The following is a 26,652-nucleotide window of genomic DNA, read 5'->3' as shown; positions in this document are numbered from 1 at the left end:
ACCTGCCTTCAGCTCAGGTCATGATCCCAGGGTCCTTGGCTCGAGCCCCACCTCAGGCTCCACGCTCAGCAGGGAGCCTGCTTCTCCCTCTCTGTCTGCCCCTCTCCCAGCTCGTTCTCGCTCTCTAATGAATAAATAGAAATCTAAAAAATAAAATAGACAACATGACAGTAAAACATTATGGTAAAAGTTTTCCCCCACACAAGAAATCACTCTACCAGTTGTAAGATTAAATCCAGTCTAAAAACCTCCTCTAAAAAGACATTGGGTCCTGATCACCCGCAGTCAGAGAGTCATCACTCAGTTTCATAAAATAATAAAAATGCTGCTCGGCCAGTAAGAAACCCAAATAATCTGAAGTTTGACTTCAGAAATGTCTTTTCTGTGAAGGGTGGATTTTAAGATATAAGAAATGTCTAATGGGATTTCTGAAACTACAGCTAGTCAGGAAAACAGTTCTTTTCACTTTTCTTTCTTCCCAGCACACACAAAAACAAGAGCAACCTTTTCTTGACATGTTTGGTGCTTCTGGAAAAAACGACTCCTTGGAGTAAGTAACTAAAGAATGTTCCTGCCTCCATCACAGGAGAAGGAGGACGATCAAACACACAAAGGTAGCTTGGTTAACGGTACAGTGATGTGCACACAAGCACGAAGCCTCATCACTGTGTACTTTATTTTCACAGATCACACTCGCCAGGGGAAATTCCCATCAGAAATAAAAGAAAGGAGAATTTTCCTAGTGTTTTCAACTCTCGAGACTTTGAGAAATCATGATGCAAGTGAACCTTGAAAATTCAAGACACTAGATAAACAAAGAGCTTGTACTCGTCCTTTAAAGAAAGCTTGGGTTTTAGAGGGTGGCAGCCTTAGCTTTAAATGCCTGCTGGCCCAGCATGACAAAAGGTAAACCTGAGACTCCTGCATGATGGTTTTCTGGGTATAAAAAGTCTGATGCAGTGTGTTTTGTAAGCAATGATTAAAAACAACACACCTTACCTATAAAGTTAACAGTTGGCATATCATGCCTCTTCCTGACTGCAAGAGCACGAACTCGCACATTTGGAAAGCCGTGAAGCCAAGTGATTGTCTTGTAAAAACCTCTGGGACAAGTGGATTTCGACACAAATGATATATGGTGTGAGGCTACGGCATGAAGTCCTAATGGCTACCCTCACAGCCCTGGCAGGGGGTTACTGACACAGGAGGCACACACCTCTCAGAAGTCTCTAAATATCACGCCTAGGCAGAGCAGTGGAGACAGTAGAAAGCACGGTGACTTTAAAATATTAATAAAAACGCAAAGATTGTCTTGAGTGGGGGAAAACGATGGTCAACGTGCTCAAAGTTCTTGCATTTTTAGAGATAATTTTCGGCACTTCTTAACACCTTATCTCAAAGAACGGGACCACCATGGAGCAAAAGGTGAAACTAGAGATTTATTGGGCATACAAACACACCATCTTCTCACTTGTCAGAAGCTTTTCTGGAAGCCCCCTGCTCAATTATCTCGGTGGACCATTTTACCTCCAGGAAGTAGGGAAGGTGATGAGGGTCAAGGAAGTTAAGACTCACGCCAACAGTCAGATCGGAAAAGGCACCACAGGGATTCAGACCGAGGACTGAGCAACCCCAGGTCCTTGTTCTTTGCTCTCACCACATCTCTACTGAGCATTAGGAACGAGGAAGTGATGACCCTGATGGACTGCCAAGGGCCCTTCTAGATCTGACCTGTTATTTCTAGTAGTTTAATCTCTCGGTCCAGATTTCCATGCGTCTGAACTCACGTTGCCCCTGCTTAATTGTCTGCCTGTAGCAAGATCCGGATGAGAAAGGCCAGCGATCCGAGCAGAGCAGCTCGCCACTTGTATGAGTCTGCTTCTGTCCATCCAGCATCCCACACACAGCTTAGGGCTCCGTGGCTTCCTGTCACCTGCGTGCCACATACCTGCCAGCCCTCTGTCCTTTTCATCCAAGAGCAAAGATCACCCCCTAACCCGTGTCCAGGAGAAAGGTTTAGAAAACAGTCTAAACTAAAAACTGCAAGCTAACATATGCTGCCTCTCCACTCGATGTTTTATGTGCATTAGCTCAGTAAGGTCGCAAAAATCCCCATATCTACTTCTTTATTTAATCATTTATCGAGCATAAATATTGAGCACCTTCTCTATGCCAGGCACTGTCCTGGGTACTGGGAGATAACATAAGCTAGTTGTTTTTTTGTTTGTTTTTTTTTTTTAATATACCTACAAAAAAGGCTCAGAGAGGGTAAGTGGTTTGTCGAGCAAGGTACAAAGTGGCAGAGAGCAGAGACTTAAATGTCTGTCATAAGCCTGAAATGATGATAAGGCTCCCAAAACATCTCCAATAACTTACTGGCTGAATACTCAATAACATACAAACCACTTCCCCATACATTATCTCATTTAACTCATCAAGTCTGCGATTTGTTTTAAAGAAAATAGTTTCCTCATATTCCCAAATGCTGACTAGTCCAATAAAAGTAATTTTATCAAAAGTAGGTCTAAGTACATCTTTTAGCTTTTGATGAGTCATAAAGCTTCAAACAGAGGGATAGAGGCTTTCCTTCCTTAAATAATAGATTAAGCCTAATATGCCCATCTGCCCAAAAAGTATCATGAAAGCAAGTCAGCTCGCAAAGAGCAAATATTCTCTTACCAAACTAAGACTATTTCTTAAGCTACCTACTTTAATTCGATTCAGCATACACTTCCTAAATTTCTTCTCTATGCCCAACTTTATTTGCTTTCCTATCTTACGTAAAGTATACACTCCCAGCTACCACAGTCTGATAGTTACATGGGGGTGGAGAAAGGAGATAGGGAGGAACAAGTGGAGTCCCTTTCCAGTCTAGAGGGAGTTGTCTGATGTTGGCAGGTAGATAAGCAAATCTCATACTGCCACAGCTTTTCATAAGAAATCCTAAATCTAGATTTTTTTTTAAGATTTTATTTATTTGACAAGAGAGAGATCACAAGTAGGCAGAGAGGCAGGCAGAGAGAGAGAGAAGCAGGCCGCCTGCTGAGCAGAGAGCCCAATGTGGGGCTCGATCCCAGGACCCTGAGATCATGACCTGAGCTGAAGGCAGAGGCTTTAACCCACTGAGCCACCCAGGCGCCCCTAGATTTTTTTTTTTCCCCAGTCGCCTGAATTTTCAGATCTAACTCAATTTCGTATTTGTCTTGAAGACAATCAGGGCCACGTGTGAGAGGTCTACAAACCAAATTCAGACTGCAGACGGATGACATGTACCATGTGGATGAGGAGAGGAAGAGAAGCCTCGTGAACAGGTGACATTTCCAGGTCAGGAAGAGCAAAGTAAAAGGGAGATGTTGCAAACGGGCGGCGAGGTGAGGAAGGATGAGAGGAGTTTGCTGCCGGCAGAACACAGCCCGGGGTCTCCTCCGTGGGGAGCGGGCCACCAGATCAGATTCTGAATGGGCATTACTCAACACGGGGCCTGGCACCAGTGACCCAGTCAAGGCTTGTAGGCACGCTTTTATTCCCAGAAGTACAGAAGTGGCTCAGCTGGGCCGGCCACGCTAGCTGTGTGACCTCTGGCAAGCTCTTCACGTCTCTGGGCCTCACTTTCCTCATCTGTAAGATGTGCTGGCTGAGGCACATAATAACGCAATAAACCTCAGCTGTTATTGTTACAGAGGCGATGGAAGGTCAAATGGGACAATGTGACAAATGAGAAGAGAAACGCTCCCTGTGAACACCGTCCAAAAGTTTGCAAAGTATTTTCGAGCAGTTGAATCTGATTTTAGGCCTGTGACGTAACCCATCTGCCCCTGAACTCCACGGTGGGCTGTTTAAAAAAACAAAACAAAACAAAAAAAATCCACTTGCCTCAGAAAGTTTTGGGGTTACAGATACTGTATATGTGAGGATGTATCCAGCCAATATAACTATTAGCCCGAATATTAAGTATAAAATTTCAATTCACAAAACACACATGGAAGACTGCCCAGAAGCCCAGGAAAAAGTGGCAGCCACCTTGTTGCTCAAGGAACTGTGCTAAAGAGCGCCCTCCACCGCTTGGCATTTGTCCACCCGTCATCAGCTTCCAGCGTGCTCTCACACCCATCAGGCTCTGTGGCTCTTGCGTCCACTGCGAGTTTGTGTCTCCCCCACTCAGAAACTGGGTCTGTGAACTCCTAGCCCAAAGCGCACCCCCCCATGGATCATCCTCCCCACCTGTAGTGAGTAGCCCGTAAATGCGAGGGAGAAAGGCTTGGAAAAATCTTACATTAGGAGCCTGATGAATTCTTTTTAATTTTCAGTCATTACTCATTAATATGGCCAGTACAGGCAGACTGAGGGCTAGTATCATAGCAAATGAAAAGCAGAAAGTAGCTCTATAATTACCCTAATGTTTCTAACGGAGTCACACAATGGGCACAGAATTATGTATGGGGGGAGGGAACTGTGTTAGACACCTCTGAATCTCTGAAACGGTGTTACTTGGAACCGTGGCAAATGAGCAGAAAGTATTTAAAGAAGATAAAGATGAAGTCTGTATTTGGTGTCCTACTTAAATTGCATAAAGATACCCAGTTGTCACCGTCAGTGTAAACTGTCTTCTCTGTACCTTCCACGCTGCACTCAGTGCACCGAGCCCGCAGCCTCGAGCTTTTGTAATACTAATAGCATCAGGGGCCAGGTCACCAACCCCTACTAGGGGCCACACTGCTCTAGAGTTCAGGGAGTCACCCTTCAGGGGGCTACAGGGGGGGATCCGGGCTTCCCTGTTGAGTCCTAGGACTTGATGCCATGACTTCCTCCAATGAGAACAAAAACGACTCTCCATACCTCCCCTGGAGAAATAAGTACCCCCAAACCAACTACCCCGACAAACCTCCATGTTAAGCCCAGGAATCTCAAAAGTATAGCTATCTGATGCAAGTTTTTAGTGTTAATGAGAAAGATGGTTCCACTTCCGGAATCCTAAAATCATAGACTCGGGCCACCCAATTTCCTCATTTATTGATGAAAAAGTGAGCGCTGGACATGGGTAGCGGCTTACTAAAGACAACACAGTAAGCAGGTAAGCAAAGTCTCAAATGCCTATGGTATCACAGGACAATCCTCCAACTCCTGATACACCTGGGAAGCATCCTTAGCAATTTCTAGTCTTGTGAAGCAGGCTAGGCTGTCCCATCCTCAGGTCCCCACTCAGCTCTTCCATCCCAGCTGGTTTTTGAGTAGAGCCTGGTCTCCCCAGCTTTAGGCCCAGCCCTCCACTTGGCTGCCGCTGGTGACAAGTGCATCTCTTACCTCAAAGATCTCTACCACTCATAACAGGTGAGAGACAAACAGGTAAAGGAAGCAACACACCCAAGAACATTTAAAAGCCACCAGAACCTTGCAAACTTGTTGCCCATGACCTATAACGTTCAGTCTCATTTCTTTTCTGAGGAAGTTACTAGAGTTTCTGCTTCCATCCCTGAAAGCTTCTATTCCTGAAATCAGAGATGAAGCTCTGCCCCTCCATTCCTTAAGAGGCCATCTTCTCTGCCCACCCAACACCCCATCCCTCCCTCCCCTGGACAGGAGGGAGCATTTTGATGAGGGGTCGGACGACTACACAGGACAGCTCTTCCTCAAGGGAAAGACTTCCTTCCAGCTTTTTCTCACCCAATTATAAGACAAAAAGGTAAGATTAATAAGAAAGAATACTGGTAAGAAATCTTTTCTTTGACATCTCAGAGAACATTCAGAAGCTCTTCTCAGTCTCTTCATGATCCCTTCTGGTATCCAACTCATCATGAACTCAAAGTTCACCAACACTCTTCACAAAATGAACCAGTCACCAAGTCCTGGAGGCTGGGTGATGGGTAGGTGAGTGTGGGATCTGCTAGGACCTCTCTGCATGGCCCCCACTTCTCAAGAAGCCTGGAGGAACAGAAGTCTCTTCTTAATACCCTAACTTTGGGTACAGGGCCCACCTCCTTCATTTCACCAGCAGGTACCCTGCCTCTAGCACCACCCTAAATTCTCAGATGTGTTAGTGTAATCGTAAACTCCTATGCGGACTTCTGAGTGTGCGAGCTACATTCTCCCACACCTCTGAGCATGTATCCCACTCAACTCCATGTTACGTCTCCCCTACATATGTCCCTGTTCCTCTCTTCTGGGTGAAAATCATTATGGATAGCGAATTTAAAATCTCCACTTTATTTCAATTACTTTAATCCAGGCAGCCCATCAGCTGTGGCATTGATTGGGGAGGGGGCCCTCAGTTCCCTTCCTGAAGGCCCCGTGCACCGGCTTTACAGAGTGGCTGGAATGAGCATCCTGTCTGGCCAATCCTACCCTTTTCTGAAATGTCTGGAAATGGGCTCCTGGGTGACTCAGCCGGTTAAGCATCTGCCTTTGGCTCGGGTCATGATCCCAGGATCATGGGGATCCAACATGGGGCCCAACATGGGGCTCCCTGCATGGTGGGGAGCCTGCTTCCCCCTCTGCCTTTGCCTGCCACTCTGCCTACTTGTGATCTCTCTCTCTGTCAAATAAATAAATAAACAAATAAAGTAAGCTGGGGGAAAAAAGGATATTTAAAATAAAAAAGAAATGTCTGGGAAATTATTAAAGGAAGAAAAAATTTCTTCTGGTTTCCTGGAAAATCTACCCTGGTTTATTTACAAACCTTGAAAAAATCATTAAGAGTTCCATTCTACCTAGGCAAGAGAATGCAGAACCCAAATGTTTGCACAAAGAATCACACTAGGTCTCTATTCAGACAAATTTATGCTACTTCTCTGTATACAGGCTGACCCACTAATCCTATTTTAAAGGAGGGGGGCGGAAAAGATTTTCAGTGGAAAAAATGGATGAGAAGGACAGTTTCATGTACAGGCACATGTTCTATTGTACTTCCCTTTACTGCACTTCGCACATACTGTGTTTTTTTGTTTTTGTTTTTGTGGTTTTTTTTATAACAAGTTGAAGGTTTGTGACAACCCCGCAACAGGCAAGTCCATGGGTGCCATGCTTCTAACAGCATCTGCTCACTTTGTGTCTGTGTCCCATTTTGGTAACTCTTGCCGTATTTCAAACTTTTTCCTCATCACTATCTTTGTTACCATGACGTGTGATCAGTTACTTCCACTCGCTGGAAGCTCGGATGATGCGTAATTTTTTAGCAATGAGGTATTTTCTAACTAAGGCATGTGCACTGTCTTTTTAGACATAAGGCTTAACTGCACACTTCGACTGTAGTATTGTGTCAACACAATTTTAAATGCAGCGGGAAACCAAAAAATTCATTTAACTTGCTTTACTGTAATAATTCCCTTATTACAATAGTCTAGGACCGAACCGGCAATATCTCCAACGCAGGCCTGCATAAAATTAAAAGATGAAACACATTCTTTTATCCCTGTTTGATTAACAAAGAAACAGGCACCGAAAGGATAGTCTGCTCAAGGTCACACAGCTATCCTGTAACAGACTCCGGTTTGCCCGACTCCCAAGACAACATTTTTTCTTTCCCCCATGTCACCCTGTTTCATGTAAGCCCAGAGGCTGACACTCCTATTTCTTTCCTCTTCTGTGGCATTGAGGCCTACCATCCCTTGAAGATCCAGAAGGACAAAAGCACCAATATTTTCCTTTCAAACTGTACAATTTACCACAGAACCACAGATCTTGCCTATAAGGACAGCCTCACTGAAAAACTAAGTCCTCCTTGCCAGCCTGGTATAGGGTTTTACAGGTGTTAGCAATGCCACAGTTGGCTCGTTACAGAGTATCTCAACAGGCAATAATGCAATGATTTAATTCTTTGCTATTTGGAGTTCAACTCAGAGGTGTCTTCTGTGTCACTGCTGCAGCTTGCTTATGGCTATGGGACCCCCTCCCTTCCCCGCAGGAGCAGAGGACATGGGATGAAAGGAGTGGAGCTGCTCCGGACAGGACAGGGGTAAAAAGTGGCTGGAGAGAGAAAGCAGGGGAGAACCCACAGCTCCCTTCTAGTATTCCTAAAATGAACATCAAGGTACAACAATAAAGGATAGATCCCTCCATGAGAGACAGACACAAGGAAAGAGAAGATGGGGGAGTTAACAGCAAACATGCCCCATTGTACCAATAGACCACACAACTCTGCGGGGTCCAGGTGGTATTAAGTTGGTTGCAGACGACCAAACTGAGGCTTGGAGAGATCGCCCATCTTACTCAATATCAGCAAGCTAGTCAGTAACAGCAGCAGGACAAAGACCCAGGTTTGCTGACTCCAGGCCCAGGGTTCTTCCTGATCACAAGCCTCAACAGAGATGGTCAGGAGGCCTTCTTCACCTCGGGCTGAGGTCCAAGGTTTCTAGGCCCCATCCTACTGGTCACTTGCTATACAGCAGTAGAGAAAAGCAAGCACCATGACAAACAGAAGAAAGCGTGGCACTTCTAAGGAGGTACTTACTGCTCAGTACCTGGTGACAAAGGCCATATAGGAAATAGGGCCCAGGTCTTCTAAGTTTTTCAAGCTGGAAATCTGATTTTGTGAAAAATCTCCCAGCTTTTTAAATGTTTGCTCTAAATTTGTAGAAACACTAAGTCCAATTAAATACATGTGCAGAGGGACGCCTGGGTGGCTCAGTTGGTTGGGTGGCTGCCTTCGGCTCAGGTCATGATCCCAGCGTCCTGGGATCGAGTCCCGCATCGGGCTCCTTGCTCGGCAGGGAGCCTGCTTCTCCCTCTGCCTCTGCCTGCCTCTCTGTCTGCCTGTGCTCACTCGCTCCCTCCCCCTCTATGCCTGACAAATAAATAAATAAAATCTTAAAAAAAAAAATACATGTGCAGAGAGGCACCTGGTTGGTGCCTTAATCAGTAGGTTAAGTGTCTGCCTTCGGCTCAGGTCATAATTCCAGGGTCCTGGGAATGAACCTGCATCGGGCTCCCTGCTCAGTAGAGAGCCTGCTTCTATCTCCTTCTGCCTGCTGCTCTGCCTACTTGTGCTCTCTATCTCTCTGTCAAATAAATAAATAAAATCTTAAAAAAAAAAAAAAAAGTGCAGAGAAAAACTGAGCTTCACAGGTAACCAGTTCTAAATCTGATGCACATGTAAAATAAGGAGCCAGACTGGATGCTAGTTCCTGAGAGATCACAGAAGCATGGAGCTATGGGTGCTACAAATCCATATGCTCACCAAGTATTCGCTCTAATGCCTACACGCTACTATTTTTCAAACAACATGTTGATACGATTACAAAAAAATTCAAGGTAATTTGCATGGTTAACTAGATCCATTGTAGCTTTCCATAACTACTCATTTTTCTCCAACAAACTGACAGGAAAACTATAACCACTACCATTTAAAGCATTGTAATGTTTTTCACTGGAAAAAAAAAAAAAGACCCTTATGTTTAGAAAAGGTTGGAAAGGACTAGACTAAGTAATTTCTAAAGTCCACATTTTTTTTTTTTTAATTCCATGCCTACATGCTGCAGAGAGGTGGGAGACAAGGGGAGGAAGGAAGACAAGCCCCCAACCACACCAAGGTATACTCTCAAAACTCACTACCTATGGGGCCATCATGAACTCCTCATGCACGGTATGCCCCCTAACTGCCGGAAGGAAAGCAAAAGAGCCAACATGCTGCCAATACTTACTGAGCCCCTCCCAAATATGTCTCAAACAATCACATTCCAGGCAAACAAAAAAAAGAGGAAGAAAACCAGATACCCCAGGGAGAAGCATCAAGCTTTTATGGCAGTGGGAAAAGCCAGACATCTGTCACGAATAATTACAAATTCATAGCCGACCAGTGCAACTAAGACACCTGTGAAGGCAGAATGCCTGCTTAAGAGAATTTGGCTTATTTGGGGATGGCCTGAAAGGCCTCCCTAGAAAGAGTTGATTTGATGGTGCTGAGATCTTCCGGGTAACAGAAGTCAGTGAACTGTGTGGGCATGTGGTGGGAGGGATGGGGCATTCCAGCAAAGGGCCTCCGTGGGTGGCAATGTGGTATTTCCCAAGAACTGAAAGGCCAATGTGACTGCAACCAAGTCAGTGAGGACATCTGAGGAGATGAGGCCAAAGAGGCCATGGGAGACATGGGAGGCACTGAGGCCTTCCTGTCACACTCAGAATGTTTGGAACTTTACTTTGAGAGAGGACAGTGTCCGTGCCTCATACAGGGCCCACCTCACAGCGGGTATACAGGAGATAAATGGTAGAACTAGAAGGGGATGAAGCCAGAGATGGGAGTGGCGGGGTCTCCCAAGGCCTTGTGAAACAGGAGTGTGAACTTCATGTAAAGAATGACAGGCTGCCCCCGAGGAATTTCAGCATATTTAAAAGATGACTCAGCATGGACAGTGGATTAAAAAGATGCAAGACTGGAAACAGAAAGCCCAGTGAGCAGATTACTGCAGTAATCCAGGAAACAGATGGTAATGGCCCCCACTAGGGTGGAGATGAGGGGAATGGAGAGAAGGAAGTGGGGTCCTAAAGGAGGCAGAATTGACAGGCCTCCGTTCCTCGTCCGCTCTGGGACAGGAGGACGAGCCAGGGAGCTCAGGATGACTGCCAAGTCCCTGTCATGGGCACTTGGGTGAATAGTGGTGTGGTTGACTGAGGAGGAGCTGCTCTGGAGCATAAATTCACTTTGAACACTCAATTTGTGGCACCTTGGGGTCACCCAAGTGGAACTGTCAAAGAGGCAGTGAAGAGTTCCGGGCTGACCAAAAAATAGCACCGAGAGACTGCTTAGAGACAGCGAAGGAAGAAGAGACAGAACCAGTCACCAAGGGTTGGACAAAAGAATTCAAGTCTGTCCCTCACCTGGAAAACTGAGAAAAAGGCAAACACCAGGAAGAGTATGTTGCCACAGACGCCACAGGAAGAGAGCTCAGGAGAGCATGGCCAACCTTGCCAAACTGGAGAGGGAATGACAAATCACAGCAACAGGTTCTGCTTTGTCTGCGTTCTTCCTTCTGGACTTTGGTCATAATCTGTATGGTTTTTTTTTTTCATCGTCCATCTCGTCCTAAAACTTGTGTCAACAACATGAAGGTTTGTTCTGCGTGGAGTTCTAATGCCTCACGGAGAACTTGTTGTAGAGGTCTTCCAAGATCTCCGGTGAAAAAACAGAGAGCACATGCACGGATGTCTCAGAAGGAGAAACTGTAGTTGAAGGGGGCAGAGATCATCCCTAGGGCAGAGAGCTGAGGCGGTCCACAGCGAGAATGGGATCCAGGAGACAGGAACAGGGGTCGGTCGGTCTTGAATGACAAAAATACTGAGTAAAATCATTTACCATCTGTCCTCTCTTCCTCAAGAATTAAGGATGATAAAATCCTCTCCCAAGAGCTGCTGCATTGTGCAGATGGGTTCACCAAACTAGGATGCTTCCGTTCCTACCAATTCTTCGTTGCAGGAAAACCACGAGTCAGAGGGCTGGGAATGAGGCTGCCCTGAGGATTCCAACTGCAATGCTCTGTAGCACGAGCGCTAGGATCTCAAGAGGTTGCTTCATCCCGATGACTGGCTTTGTAGCACGATGCTGAAGACAAGTCAATGTACAAACATCTGCCCTGACAGAGCAGGGGAACTGGACACGGCTATTCTTTACCTTAATAAATAATTACTCGCTTTTTAAGAACAGCCCAACACTAAAGAGGCAGATGCTTTGGTTCACATAAAGCCGAATTCAACGTATAAATTTTTATTTCAAAGTAACTTTGTCGAAAGCACATATGGCATCTGCCTTTCGCCGAAGAAAAGATCTGCTCCCTATTCTCCCCACAACGATAGACTACATTAACTATGTCCTAATTAAATGTTCTAAATCTGGAACGAAACCCACCGGGGAGGGGGGTGGAATCAGGAGAGAGAGGGGAAAAAGGCTTCACAAAACTGCCCTAATTTACTGAATATCAAGGGCCCAGTTGACCTTTATACAGCTTTACGTCAATCACTTAGCTGGGACACACCTTCCTTCTTTCAAAATGAGGAGACTGGGGATGAGATGAGATTTGATACAAAGGACTTTCCATAAATACAAACTACAAGTATGACTGTTGCCCAGGAAGGCTAAATGGCAGAATGACGAGTCTCTGGACCAGAAACCCAAACAATGGTAGGAGCCACCAGTCTGCAGGGTAGCGCGATCACTATTTTCCCCACCCTGCCCAGTCTTCCCTTCTTTCCAACCTCCCCACGCTTCCATGCCAGCAATCAACAAACAGCCTGGGAAAGTAATGCTCCTTGACTTTTGGAGAGGTGCAAGGAGTGGAAGAGGCAGAACTCCTGGATTGGAATGGCGCCCCTATTGCCAGCTTGAGCAAGTGACTTAACTGCTCAAGTTTCCTTACCAGGAATCTGGGGATGGTAACAGTTCCCTCATCACAAGATCGCTCTAAGGATTCAATGGGTTAATGATTTTAAAGCACCTGGAACAATCGCTGGCCAACAGCGAGGGCATATTTCCCACCACCACTACTCTGACCTTGAGCAAGTCACCGTCCACCATGGGGTTAAATTTCCCCACTGGCAAAATGCTGGGGTGGGTGAACTGATCTGAGGAAGATCCCCACTGGCTTAACTCGTCTATAATTCTTTGAATCCTATTACAACTCTCTAAATCCTCCTAAGGCTCAGAGCCCCCAGTCCAGCAGCGGGAAGCAACGGTGGTGGTGGTTCTCTTTTAGGCCCCAAGAAGACACCCTAGCCCCTGGAGCCTCCCCTCGTCCCAACCACAGGCTGGCCCGAGTCCTGGGTTCACCCAGCCAGCCCCTCTCTTACTACACATACAGACTGTTCAGAGAGGACAACGTTCATGGCGATGCTCAAAGCTGTGGAAATAGCACAGATGTGACAAAAGGACACACTCCACGGGAAAGAAACCAGACAGGAAAAGACAAGGAACTGTCAAAAGACAAAGGCAAACACAACAGACCTTACGTCCTTCCTCTAATAGCAATTAAGAGAACTGCAAATGATGCAAGGGAATGTTCCCTACCTTGAAGCACAGCACGTCTTCAGTGACTCGCCCTCCCTTCACACCCAGATGGACCCTTCCTTCCGGGGGAGCAGAGGCTACCAAGTGACCACACTCAGGGGTACCTTTCTGAGGAAGCAATTACTTGCTGGACACTTACCTAACCTACAGTCTGCCCAAAGGTAAAAATCAGCATTCGCAATGTTCAAATGCCCTCTCCTTTCTGGGGCTCGTTTCCACTTCTGAAAAATGGAGGAGGGAGGAACTTGGGCTAGGTAGTTTCCAAGTTTTCCAGCAGCATTAATTAGAACTAATATTCCATCATTGATTTCCATTTTGCAGGAGGGTTTTTTTTGTTTGCTTAATGAGATACAAAAGAAAGTTTGTAATTATTTGCTGCTTTTGCCTGAAACTAGATCTCTGGGGTTCAAATCCCCATTCTACCAGTAACTCTGGGACATTGGGTAACTGTCTAACCTCTCTGTGCTTTGGAATGCTCATCAGAAAATAAGAATAGGAAGATGACCTTTCTTCACAGGAGTGTGGTTAGGACTAACTTAGTCAACATATGTAAAGTATGAAGTATTTAGAACTATGCTTGGAGCATGGTAAAAAAAATTAATTTCAGGGGCACCTGGGTGGCTCAGTGGGGTAAAGCCTCTGCCTTTGGCTCAGGTCATGATCTCAGGGTCCTGGGATCGAGCTCCACATCAGGCTCTCTGCTCAGCAGGGAACCTGCTTCCCCCTCTCTCTCTGCCTGCCTCTCTACCTACTTGTGATCTCTCTCTCTCTGTGTCAAATAAATAAATGAAATTTTTTTAAAAAATTAATTTCAGCATAATTACTTTCAAAGTTATACAGACAGCTTTCCATTCAAAGGGAAAATTTATTTGGTATATTAGAATATACAGTGTGCTAGGACTAACACACACACACATTTGGCTAGTGGACAGAACACCTGCGTTCTAGTGGTGACTCTGCCCCCAAACTAACCGCATACTGTTGATGAACTACTTACTGCCCCTTCCTGGGCCTCCGTTGCTAGAGCAGACAGCACAAGGATTTCTCTGAAAGTATTCAGATCAGAGGTGATACACCGGGAGCCACAGTATACTATGTGACCTCCAGTTTTAAACCACATGATGTTCCTTAAATATTTTAGTAATATTCAAAAATCAAACATTCATGTAATGAATTCGTGTAAAATCCAGATCTACTGGGTCTCTTAAAACGTCCAAAGTCAGATCAGCCCCGCCTCCTCAGCAGTGGTTCTTCAAGAGTGTGGGCTCTGGACCAGCAGCAGCAGCGGGGCATCCCCTAGAAATTCAGTAGGAATGCAAATTCTCAGGCTGGACCCCAGACCTCCTGAAGAAGAAGCTCTGGGAGCAGGGCAGGCCGTCTACTTAAACAAGCAGGAGGCTGGTACACCATAAAACACAGCAGTGAGGAACGGCTGGTGGGCTGCCAGGCACAACGCCCCCCCTTTAGACAAGACGGGAGAGTGATGGCTGGCAGCCCCAGTGCACTGCCCACTCCACGGCATCCCTGATTCGGACACCAAGGACCAGCTGGCATTGCTCGAGCTGCCCACCGCACTCACTGTCCTTACCGCCCGGTCCCTGGTGGGCTTTTGGCTCACCAGCCCTGATCTCGAGGGACCGCCCCTTCTGACAGCAGGGTGAGGGGTCCTTCCGCACGGTGCACAAGCAGGACTGCGTTGTTCCGAATCCTAAACAGAGCCCGTCTGGGAGCGGGGCTGTGCACACCAAGGGCACAGTTGAAAGAACAAACTGTTGAGTTTCCTTTATTAATCACAACACAATCCACACAAGCAGCTGCTATTAAGAACAGCTGCGGCTGCTAAAAGGGTGATCTTGAAGCAGCCTAGAAAGTGCTTACAAGTTGAATATCGGGACCAGGCACATGCAGACTTGCAGTCTATTGGCTGGGTTCCTCCCCACCGTGGGAGCCTCTCTCCTGACCAGAAATCCTAACTGCCTCCACTATCCTGGGACAAAGTGGGGTGGGGGCAGGGGAGAAGGTTTTTAGAATTAGCATAATCCAGAGAATTCGGGGTGAGCCTCAGAGGGCTGGAGTTGGATCCCACCTCAACCCTGCAGTAACTGTGAGTTACTTAACTTCTTTGGACCTTGGGTTTCTTCCTCTGTGAGAGGCAGAAACAACACCTACTTCAGAGGGTTGTTGTGAGCAGTCAAAATGAAATTAGGCACCTGGAAGTATTTTGTAGACTATGCAGGACGAGATACAAGTAAAGCCTTATTAGGATCCCATGAAAACTGCCTGTTTGACCCATAAATCATCTAAGATAGGACTCACTGTTTCGAGCCTGGGGCTATCAAGGGTGAAATCAGAAAATCACAAGACTACAAAGGGCCTTTTGAAGACCTGTAATCCAACCTTTCTACATTGTCATCCCCCGCCTAATCCCTGAACACTGTGAGCAAGTGCCTGGCCAAGGGTGGAGCCACCTGGAAAACCTCGACCTGCGGGAGTTCCTCATAGTCCAAAGTAGGCAGCCCATTCCCTCCACCTCAAGCCGAATCTGCACACAGAGCACTCCTCCTTGGAGAGGCCAAGTCAGACTTGCTATCATTTAAACAGCAAATTTACCCCCACCTAAGGGTCTCTGGATATGTTCTGTCTACCTAGAATACTCCTAATTTACTTCGTCTTTGCTTCAGATGGTTGGCTCCTTCTCATCTTCCCATTTCAAATGTCTCTGCTTCACTCCAGCCTATCCAGTCACATTCTCTAGCATAACTTTCTGTGCTTCTTCAATAGTGCACGCCCCTGCTTATTTGCATACTGAAATCTTACAAAATCTCCCAGTGAACCCAAGTCCCGTGGAGGCTGTGACCTTGCTTCTCTCATTCAGCACTCTGCACACTTACACAGTGCAGTAATGAACACGAGCACACAGTAGGCACTCCCAATTGTGTTGAATGAATTCATGAATGGATGCCTATACGATTCTACATACATTGTAGCTATACAAACGCTAGTTGGGAGAACCAGAAACGAAAACAAAACTTATACCACCTCCCATTACTGACTCAACTCACCAATACTAATAATGTCTTCTTGCATTGAGGGAAAAATACGAAAAATAAATAAATTGAACAACAGCTCCCCATGCTAGCTTTTTTCATAGCAGCACTGTACCTAGTTATCTGTCCCTTTATTTTGTGCAGAGGGCACTTATGAAAAGACACTTAGATGGACAAAAAACCAAGTAGCTCTTTCCTAGAGACAGGGCCTCACATAACAGCATAATTACAGAAGTCCTTAAAGAGATCACACAGCGGCAAAGCATCACCCAGGTCCATTGTGAACACCATTACAGACCCTAAGAAGAGCTGGGCAAGGCCTAACAATCAGACCTGGAGAATGCAGACCTATGGGGCAAGTACTTACCCATCCCGATCTCAGCCAGGATCACTTACTAGCTATCCTCGGCCCAAGGGGAGAGCAGAAAAGCCCAAAGGGGAATGAAAACTGCTACCCTTGCCCTTGTCTGGGAATCCAGACTCAGCTCGACAACCCATGGAAGACATCTAACGGTGGAAAAGCCCACTGGCTCTTTGCAGACCATGCACTGTAGCAGAAGACACTAGAGATCTGGGTTGAGTCTTGTTCCATGACAACGTACTCCATGACCTCCAACTCATCAGAGAGTCTCAAGCACCCCCACCTGTGAATGGAGGTTAACAGTTCCTACACTACTTCCGAAAAGCCTGTCCAGAGAATACCATTCCACATCAAATGCAAACATGATTATAATCTATAAAGCACTGCACAAAGCTAACTTATTATTACTGATGGCGAGGAACAGTGGTCTATAATAAAGAATTGTTGGAATTCAATTTCAGAGTAGGCATCTGGAAACTTGGAAGCTGCCTGATAAGCCTATAAAAAGCCTTCATGGGAAAGATAATTTATGCCCTCTCGGCATTTCATGAAGCCCCAAAGGTGGAACTTCCATGCAGGAGTTCCACCGGGACCCCCACTGGCTATGGAGGAAAAGTGAGGATCTACAAGAAAGGGGACATTCCCACAACTCACTGTTTGCTGTTCTTGGTCAAAAAGCTACAGCAATCTGGGTGGCTCAATGGGATAAGGTTCTGCTTTCTGCTCAGGTCATGATCTCAGGGTCCTGGGATTGAACCCCTGCATCGGGGTCTCTGCTCGGCAGGGAGCTTGCTTCCCCCTCTATATCTATCTGCCTGCCTCTCTGCCTACTTGTGATCTCTCTCTCTCTCTATGTCAAATAAATAAATAAAATCTTAAAAAAAAAAGTTACAGTAATCAGTTGGCACATTTCTTAAATAGCCCTATGATAAGCCTTAAGGTTATTATTCCTGGAAGGGAGAAAAAACTAACGAATAAAAAGACTGGATCAAGATTTTCTTGACTCCAGAGAAGACCATTATGCTAGCATGGCTTTCCAGAAGGGAAAATTCTTAGAGACAATGTCAGAAAGTGCTCACTCCTGAAATTGAGGCTGAAATAAGAAGCTTCAGATAGAAAGGCTCTTTCAGAGTGAATCAAAGAACTTAACACTCTGTGAGCACCAACTGTGTACCTCACTGAGTGCTGGAAAGATAAATAAGCCTTAGATTCTTTAACCTAGCCCAGGGAAGAATGTGCTAAGGGCTATAAAAGGGGGAGATGGCAGGTGTTAGAAGAACACAGAAGCAAGGTAAATTTTTTTTCTCCTTGGAGAGTTATAGGAAAACTTCATGAGTCGAGTGGCCTTGGAATTGGAGCTGAAAAAGGCAAAGGAACCAGAGGTAAGGCATCATTGCTTAGCAGCTAAAATGCTTAACTGTCTCTGTGACAGAGTTTATCTTGACAGGCTGGTGAGGCCTATGGGCTTCTGCAAAAAGAACGGTATATTTAGATGAAAAGGATAAAAGTACACAGGACTTTAAAGCAAATCAATATTAAAGCAAAAACACACATTTAAAAAGTACATTTGTGATAGAATACAAGTGATTCTTTACTACCGCATTACATGAAATCTTGCAGCAAGTCTAAGAGACACCATCATTTTACAGCAGCAATAAACAACTTTTTGAGATACTGGCAAGAATTATAATGTAAACTGAAAATATCTGATTTCTAGCAAGAAACGGAAAAAAGATAGGTACTGCTAATACTCCTATGACTTAGTACCTCCTTTTATAATGGAAGGAACGTACTATATTTCAGTTAGGGATTAATAAAAATAAAGCTGTCATTTTTCCCATTCAAGTTTACACAGTCCATGTTATTACTGCCATAGACCTAGGTTAAGAAGTTCTCATAGAGAAAACAGTCAGAGCAAAGGAAGGAAATGGGACGTGGGTAAATTCTGTAACAGTCCAGAGCATGCAAAGATACAGCTAGGAGATGGCCCTGGAAGGCAGATAAAACCCTCGGGAATCAACAGTGTCAAGGTTCAACAATTATTAAATCAGATTATTAAATCGATTATTAAATCAGATGATGTGCTCTAAGTTCTGGAACAGTATCTTCTTTTGGAATAAGAGATGAATGAAAGAAGCTAGGAGAACATTTGTTTTAGATTAGAACTCCTTTTTCTAAAGCGTGGGAGATGACAGCATATCGATAAATTTACCAAGAGAAATCATGCATCCATATGATGCAAAACTGTGTGCACGTAAGTATGAGTGGGTTTACGTGTGTGTATAAACACAGATGTCTAGGGAGAAAAATGCATGTCAAAATATTAATAGTGATTCGAATGGGGGAATGATTTTGCTTTATTCTTTGTATTTTCTATAATTGGAAAATGGGCAAAAAGAAGTCCCAAAGAGGCTAGGAGACTTATTGTGGGCAACGCACATCCCACACAGTACAAAACAGAGCTGGTACTACAGACATGTCCTTCGCTTGTCCCGCACAGAGATTTTCAGATTTAGAACTTAATGCACCCGAACACAAGAGATGGCTATAATTATTCACCCCTTTACATATTCAGAAATTGAGGCTCAGAATCTAAGTGACCTGCCCAAAGTCACACAGCAAATAACACAAACAGTGGGGGCCGGAATCCAGGTCTCCTAACACTCCTGACAGCAGAGGAATGTCTTTGTCAAAAGCAACGGTTTCATCAGCCTGACCCTGGTTAAGTCCTAGCTCTGCAACTTCCCTGCTGGTACACTTGGGAAGTTCCTGAATTCTGCCCTGTAATTCTTTTTCCAAGGGTTATGGTGACAATTAAATGATACAATGTTGTAAAGACCTACAACAACCTCTGGTGCAGTCGCCATGCCTCCCTGCCTCTGTCCCAGGTGGAAGGACTCTGTTTCCAAGAACTAGGAGGCATGTCTGCTCATTCGGCTCAGCAGCCTGGTTGTAGGCTCCATGTCAACTGGAATCATATTCGTTGCGGAAAGGAGCAGTTCTGTTGGATGGGAAATGCACGGCATCAGGCCTAACACTGGACAGGATATCAGACTGCTGATCAGACAGTTTGGGGAGCTCCCAGAATTCGGATTCAATAGGTTTGAAAGGGGATCAGAGATTCCAAATTGATTAAAAACAAACAAAAAAAGAGCTGCAGGAAAGTCTAAAGAGCTAATATTCAATGACAAGTTCTCAGCTTGACAAGAGAGAATCTAATGTTTCTATGTAAGCAAAAGGGGGCCCAGTCTAATCATGAGCAATGCATTATCCGATGGGCAACAGAACAAGGCATTGTGGGAAGACCCAGAATCAACAGTTCTAGGATTCTTCTGTCAAGGGCGAAGGTCAACAATGCCCAGAACCACCAAGGAAGTATTGAGACCAACTGAACGAGCAGCAAAAATAAATATCCAGAGGGCTCTCCCTGCCCTAGATGCATAATACTTTCAGTGCTGGAGTACACTTCAAATATGTTCTTGCCTGTTATTCAGATACAGCACATTAGTGACTAGAACTCTAAGGGGCTTACCAAGACTTGGAGGCCCACAAGGCAACGACAGAATAAATTCCCTCAATAAATATTGCTGGATAAATTCGTCAAGAGAAAAATGGCATTCAAACAAGAGAAAGGCCGGGCCTCAAAACAGTCTACTCGGAAGACACAGAAAGTGCCTAAAAATATGGTAGGTCTAGCAACTCTCAGAAGCACCCCACTCTAGGATTTGGAGATGGCTAAGATGTATTTATGGACCTAAATGGACACAGAAGCCAGCAAACTGCTTTCAGGGAAGTTGTAGGCAAAGGAGAAGAGGGAAGGGTCTCCAAGGGCCTATATGAATTTCTCCAAGTTTCTGCTCACTATGCTATCCTCGGGACCCTGCATCTTGTTCGGCCACCAGTACAACATTCAGTAAATATTTGTTGAATGCAGAGGCAGGGGAATACTTATCTGCACAAATTTTTGGAAGAAAATGACAAACACTGATGGATTTATGCAAAGTGGTTAGCACAATGGCCAGAGCACGGTAGGAGGTTAACAGACGGCAGTGCAAGGTAGAATTAGCCATGACTTCCAGGGCCAGAGCCCATATTCTCTTAGGCTGCCTCTAGTGGTACTCCCCAGTTCTTTCTGAAACCAACCTACAGAAGTAATCCCAGCCTAAATTCACTAGATGTTCTAATAATGCCCATTTCTTTAAATAAATAATAAAATCATGTATACATTCCTTTTCCGTTTACAAAGCTACCCATGTTTAATAGATAAAAAAAACTAGGATCACACAACTGGCAAAGCAGCAGACTAGGACTAGAACCACAGATTTCCACATTTTATTAGAATGACCATTTTCTCAACTAGAAATTCAAACAAGTGCTTTTATTATGGAATAAAATACTTGAACTCGGGTTGTTCCAGAAATCAGCTCAGATGCTTCCTGGATCACTCTAACAGTGATCGCTGAAATCAGAGACAAAATCCTGAAACAAGAGGCAGCATTTTTTTTTTTTTTTTAACCAAAGCCCGTCCTTGGATGTAATGCATTTACTCTTAATAGTTTCTCAAGTAGGAGAGGAGGAACATGCCTGAGAGGCAGGGTATTGTGAGTTTGAGCAACATCTGTACGATTTATTAGCCCTGAGACCCTGGGAGGGCCTTAACCCCAGGAAATTTCAATATCCTCATCTGTTTAATGGGAAAGTAATACCTACTTCTAAGACCATGCAAAGTTCTTGGCACTAAGAAGGCAATCATAAATAAGAGCTGTCCTAATAACTATGCCATGGTATCTACCATTTGGACTATAGGATAAGTGACTGCTTGTCTCCTCCCTGGCTTCTAGTTTCTGCCTAGCTCCTGTTGTGCATCTGTCCAATGGGGACACAACCAGGCTCCCCCCAACCTCGCAAGGGAATGAAGATAACAAAAGAACTGGCAGAGACATTATGCAAATACCAAATATTATTAAAACATTAATGAACTCTGGCAATTTCCCTGAATTTTGATAAATGGTGTTTATTATGCACTGCCAGCCTCTCACACAATCTGGGCTCTCAAATATTAACTAGATAATAACAGCAATCAGTCTCCTAAAAGACCAAGGTATAGAGAAATAAAGAGTGAGTCTAGATGTTTCCAGCCAACATCCACCTCAAAGGAATCAGAATATCTGTACAAACACAGAACGTCAGGACAGATCACAGTGACCACCAACAGCCTCAGACCAACCCACAGCCTATCCAGAACTCTGCTTTGATAGAACAATGGACTTTCTTGGGGCTGACAGGTCACTGGTGATGACAACTGTCTACCATCAATTTACACTCTTCTGCACAAAGTTGCCTCCAAAGTAGACCCTTCAAAAAAAGGCCTGAGAACAAGCCTTCGGTCCAGACTAACAATTTTATACAGAGAAAGTAGCTGCTCCCCACCACCCCAGCCGCCTGAAAACAGAGGTAGCGTTCTCCACAGCTCCATTAAAGGGACTTCCACCAAATGCCTCTACCATTTCACTCCATGTGAGGGGATAATGTTTTTAAGCTGCAGACAGTCCTCAGGTACACACAGCTCAGACAGAGGAAGAACAAAGCCAAGATGAGTTGTGCCTCCCTGCCCCCCCCCCAAAACCTCCCAGAAATGAGGGTCTGGTGCCACCCCAGTGACACCTTAACAAGCTGAGGGTCATTAAGACACCTCATTTGCATATTCATGAAAGACTCAAGGCTGTGGCAAGTGAAACAAAGTGCACAAAAAGAGATTTTGTTTTTTAAGCCAAGCGAAAATCCGCTTTAGAAAAAGTAAATCCACACGGGGACCCTAGCTGTCGCCAAACCTTCACTTGTCTAGAGGAGCCAGCACCTCATTAAAGGAAGGCAGGGAACTCACTAATGAATGCAGCACCACACACAGGCAAAGCCCATTTTGCCATCTGCCTTCTAGTGTCCAGAGGGGCAAAAGGCTTAAATGACACTCTTCCTGAATTTTCTCTCCTGCAGGTGGAAATATCAAATTCCCAGGGGGACAAGAAAGCCTTCTCTCACAAGGTCAACTGGATAAAAAGGGATAGAAGGTAATTTAGCTTACCTGTCAACATAATACCTCTGGTGACATCAAACGCAGGTATACATTAAGCACCCTGGAATAATTCACCCTTCATATGTGGGTGAAGGTTTGGCTCAATCAGTGTCTCAGTCATGGGGTTAGCATAGAAGTTCCTAATGAGCACGGTATCTAAACTTACTCCTCCTCCCCTCCCCTCCCATTTTCTGTTGCATGATTATCCTGTGTGATGGTGACCCAGAACCTTTCTCTAGAAAACCACCTAGAGCAGAAGACACCAGACCTGATGCAGGGGGCTGTAACAACACAATGGCAGACTTCCATTATTTATGTCAAAGAGGAAGGCCATGATTAAGCAACTGAAATCACTGCCCTGAGCCTTCTCTGCGTATCCCCACCCTTCTGCCAATCACTGAACCGGTTTTCAGATCTGTAAGCTCCCACCAGGTTTGGGAGTTGTTTAAACAACAACAACAAAACATTTAATTCATACAGACGGTTGAATGGCAGAGTAGCTCAGAAGAGAGCTTTTCAACCCCATACAGGATTTAGGACAACTTGGGCAGTGTGGAGCAAAAGGTAAAATCCAGCCCCAAGTTTTCACATACTTTTTCCAACTTCCCAAAGCATTACTATTACCGGCCCCCAAACGTTCAATCTGTAAAACCCGCGACTTGGACTAGGGCTTCGGGGAGGAAGAAAACCCAGAGGAAAGAAGGTAGCCTAACGACAGAACCAGCAACGACCAACAGCCGGCTGTAATCCAAGTAAACTGTAGCAGGAAAGCAAAAAAATTCTGTCTTCCTCTGGGGTCAAAGCCCTTTTTCAAAAAAAAATTTTCCACGACCTGGAAAACTGGCTGAGGATGGATTTGTAGAGGGCACAGAGCCGCGTGTTAGGACAGCTCCACACTCGAATCCCAGTTCTGCGCAACGTTAACGGTCAGGCCACGTACTGCATGCCCCCAGGGTTGCACTAGTGGAGCCACAAGCTACGTGGGAGGGAGGCTCCCAGCAGCGGACACTCCTTCTACACCCCAGTAGCAATCATTCGAAGGACAGACACTTGCGGAGGGGGTGGGCTCTAGGTCTGCTTAATTATTTCCCTTCACACACCATCCGACAATCTGTTGAAGGACCTGTAGGTGCCGGGCTCGGGGGTGGGAGTGGCGCCGTTATTCTATCCCCCCCGGCGTCTCCGGGATTCGAAACTCAGGGCGCCTCCCCGGGCCGGCGCAAGGACAATACACAAAGAGGAGGAGCCCGGCGCTTCTTGGGGTCCGAGCTCTCAGGCTGGTCATTTTCGAGCTGGGAATCAGAAATTCCGAGCTCAGCGAGAGCCCTGGAAAAGCACAGGAAATGCTTCCGAGCGCTTCAAAGGGAAGTCGATTTGCAAATCAAAGTTGCACGAACTCCGGGCGCCCAGCCTACTCGAGCGGGTTACTAGGGAACACCCAACAAGTTTGGTCACCGGGGGCTTGGCATGACAGCGCCGCGCCGCAAGACTAGAGAAGCAACTTGTCGCTCGGGCGCGGAGCCAGAGCCCCGAACGGTCTCCGCGCCCCAAGCTCCGGACGGGACCCGACACTCGGCGCTCATCGGAAGGCGCAGGTCCGAACCTCCGCAGCCAAACCCCTGCATCGAAAGGCGCCTCGGGGTCTCACCTGAACCGCGCCGCTTCCAGGGGCTTCCCTCCGACAGTGAGATGTTTCGCCACGAACACTTCAGCAGCTTACGAGCCCCCCGGCCGGTGAGAAATTAACAAAAGAGCCAGCGAACGGGGGTAAAAGGACCCGGCGCAAAGTATACTAAAGAAGGGAGCTCCGCTTGCGGCGGAGAAAGAAGGGGAGGCGGACCAGGGATGGGTTCTACCATAGGCACCCGGCTCCGGGAAGGAAACCAAGAAGGAAAGAGAGCATGAGAAGGGGGAATGGGTTCTCTACCCCGCTTCCCATCACACACACACACACACACCTCCCCCTTTTTCCTTCTTACCCAGCATGGAAAAGATGAAATCCTTGGCTGTGTGAATCTCCAGCGCTCTCTGGTCGTCGTATTCCCGCTGGTCGTGCTTCGTGAATTCTTGGATGAGTTTGTTCAATTCCTCCACCCGAGCTCCTGACCTGAAATCCAGCTCCGGGAACGCTGGCTTGTTGTTACAGCCCAGGGAGGCTGCCTTGCTGGCGGTGGGAGCCGCCATCTTCATGCAAAACGCGCCGAGTAGCAGCTCCGCGGCGGCGGCGGCACCCACCCCCGCCCCCCACCCCGCCCCCCCCGGGCCTCCTCCCCTCGCCGGCTCCCTGGCTGCGGCCCCGGCCCGTGGGCGGGCTGGCGTCTAGGCGGGCGGTCCCGGCTCGGTGCGCCCCGGGCGTCCCGGCTTCGGCAGCAGCTGACTGCAGCGAGGGTGCGTGTGTGGCCCCGACACCCTACCCTGCGGCCCCACACCGGCCTGGATGCTGCAGGTCCCTGTCCTCCCCCGGCCCTAGCCGGCCGCGGCGACAGCGGTCGTGGAGCCTACCGAGCCTCCCTCGGAGCGAGGAAAGTGAAGTGGAAACAATGTGAAATTCACCAGCTCTGAAATCAACAAGCTGCCGGCTCCGCGGTTACGGAGCCAGCACCAGCGTCCCCATTTAAAGGGACAGCGCACCCAGTGGAAAGAAAAATAAATAAATGACAGAGGTCTGCGCGCCTATGCCACTTGCCAATCTGTACTCGGGCAGACGGGCGAGTTGTGGACGTATTCTTTCTCAACCTCCACCCCCTTTGGGGGCAGGGCTTGCCAAGCTCATTCAAGGAGACGGGAGTCTTTCTCTGTCTGATTTTAAGGGCGGTGTTCTGAGCGAGGGCATCTCTACGGGGAGCATTTCCATCTCAAAAACTCCCAGTGCCTCAGATGGTGAAGGAACCTGCCTTAAGAAATATGAAACCAATCTTCTGACCTTTTCTGCAAAGATTGCCAAACATGATAGAATTAAGCATATCAAAAATAGTGCCCACCACGTGCCATATAGATACTCCCATTAAGCACTACGATATCCCTATCTTTGCCCTAGGTAATGAATTTTCCTGGATAACACCTTGTTCAACTTAACATATAATGAGTTAATGAGGCACAGCCTGCTCTTTAGAAAAACTGAAGTGTGGTTGAGGGGTATGGGGGAACAGAATGAATTGCCCCAGGTTCACAATGAATGTTGAATGTCCAGATGAGAATTCTCTCATTCACCAAACACCATTTGAGCACCCACCATCTGCCAGGCAGAGTGCCAGAATCTGGGTGGATGGACAGGGATAAGATAAAGGATTTCTTGCAATGGAGTTATACTTATTTGACCCGGTAGTTTCCATCTGAGTCATGGTCCTTTTAGAATAGGATCTTACAGCTGTTTTTCGTGTTTATGATGTTTCTGAGGCAAACATTTAGAAGGCGTGTTGGTTCTCAGAAACTAGTTATCTTCCTAATTCTCTAAAATCCATCTCTTCTCTATTCCACAGTCCCCTATTCAGATAGGAGCTTTTTCATTTTCTCACGAGTTCTCACTGCCAAGAATACAAACTGTTTGGTTAGTCCAGGTTCTGCTATGCCCTTCCCCATAAAATGGAGATGGTAATTCCTATCTCAGAAATTGTTTAATGATTATGTAAAATAAAGTGGGTCAATTTCTGACACAATAAGCAATTAATTAAATGCTAGCTGCTATTACTGTTGTTATAAAATTAATTATTTCCCTTCTCCAACCTGTTCTCCATGTTGTTGCCGGGAGTGATGTTTACAAAACACAGATCTGGCCACTGACATTACCTTGGAATTAATTTCTCTCCCCTCCTTACTCTCTTCTCAACCTTACACCAAAGCCAATTCCATACCTGCCGCCCCCCACCCCAAAGCCTTCCCGGACCCCTCTCCAACCCAGTGGCAAAGTCCCCTCCTTAGGACCTCCACTGCACCCTTTCAGAACTTTCAGATGACACTGATGAATTTTGACCTTGCTTTATCACTGTTAATGCACATTTCAAACTATGAGATTCTTTAGGATAAGAATTACATCATATCCATCTTCATGTTTCCAATGGCATTTAGCCTTGTGGGAAGGTCCTCAAAGTTTTTTGACTCGAGTAATGAATGAAGAACTTTGACAGAACCAGTTAATTTCCTTTGGTTTCCTTCTCCTTGAAACAAGCTCACCCACTCAATATTAAAA

General features: G+C 46.1%; 1 protein-coding gene across 2 annotated transcripts in view; it reads right to left on the bottom strand.

Annotated features, from left to right (window-relative positions):
- The window catches only part of MB21D2 (Mab-21 domain containing 2), a 109,657-nt gene extending 84,520 nt beyond the window's left edge, over positions 1 to 25,137 (bottom strand). The window contains exon 1 of one of the 2 annotated variants that reach the window (XM_059163127.1): positions 24,446 to 25,137. In XM_059163127.1, the coding sequence (XP_059019110.1) occupies positions 24,446 to 24,656 (211 nt within the window). In that variant the 5' untranslated portion in view covers positions 24,657 to 25,137. The remainder of the gene's footprint in view (positions 1 to 24,445) is intronic. The other variant, XM_059163128.1, reaches the window with a different exon arrangement.
- Positions 25,138 to 26,652: the final 1,515 nt, after the last annotated feature.

The sequence above is a fragment of the Mustela lutreola genome, chromosome 2 (genome assembly GCF_030435805.1).
Source record: "Mustela lutreola isolate mMusLut2 chromosome 2, mMusLut2.pri, whole genome shotgun sequence".
NCBI lineage: Eukaryota > Metazoa > Chordata > Mammalia > Carnivora > Mustelidae > Mustela > Mustela lutreola.
This window is presented reverse-complemented; position numbering and strand designations above follow the sequence as displayed.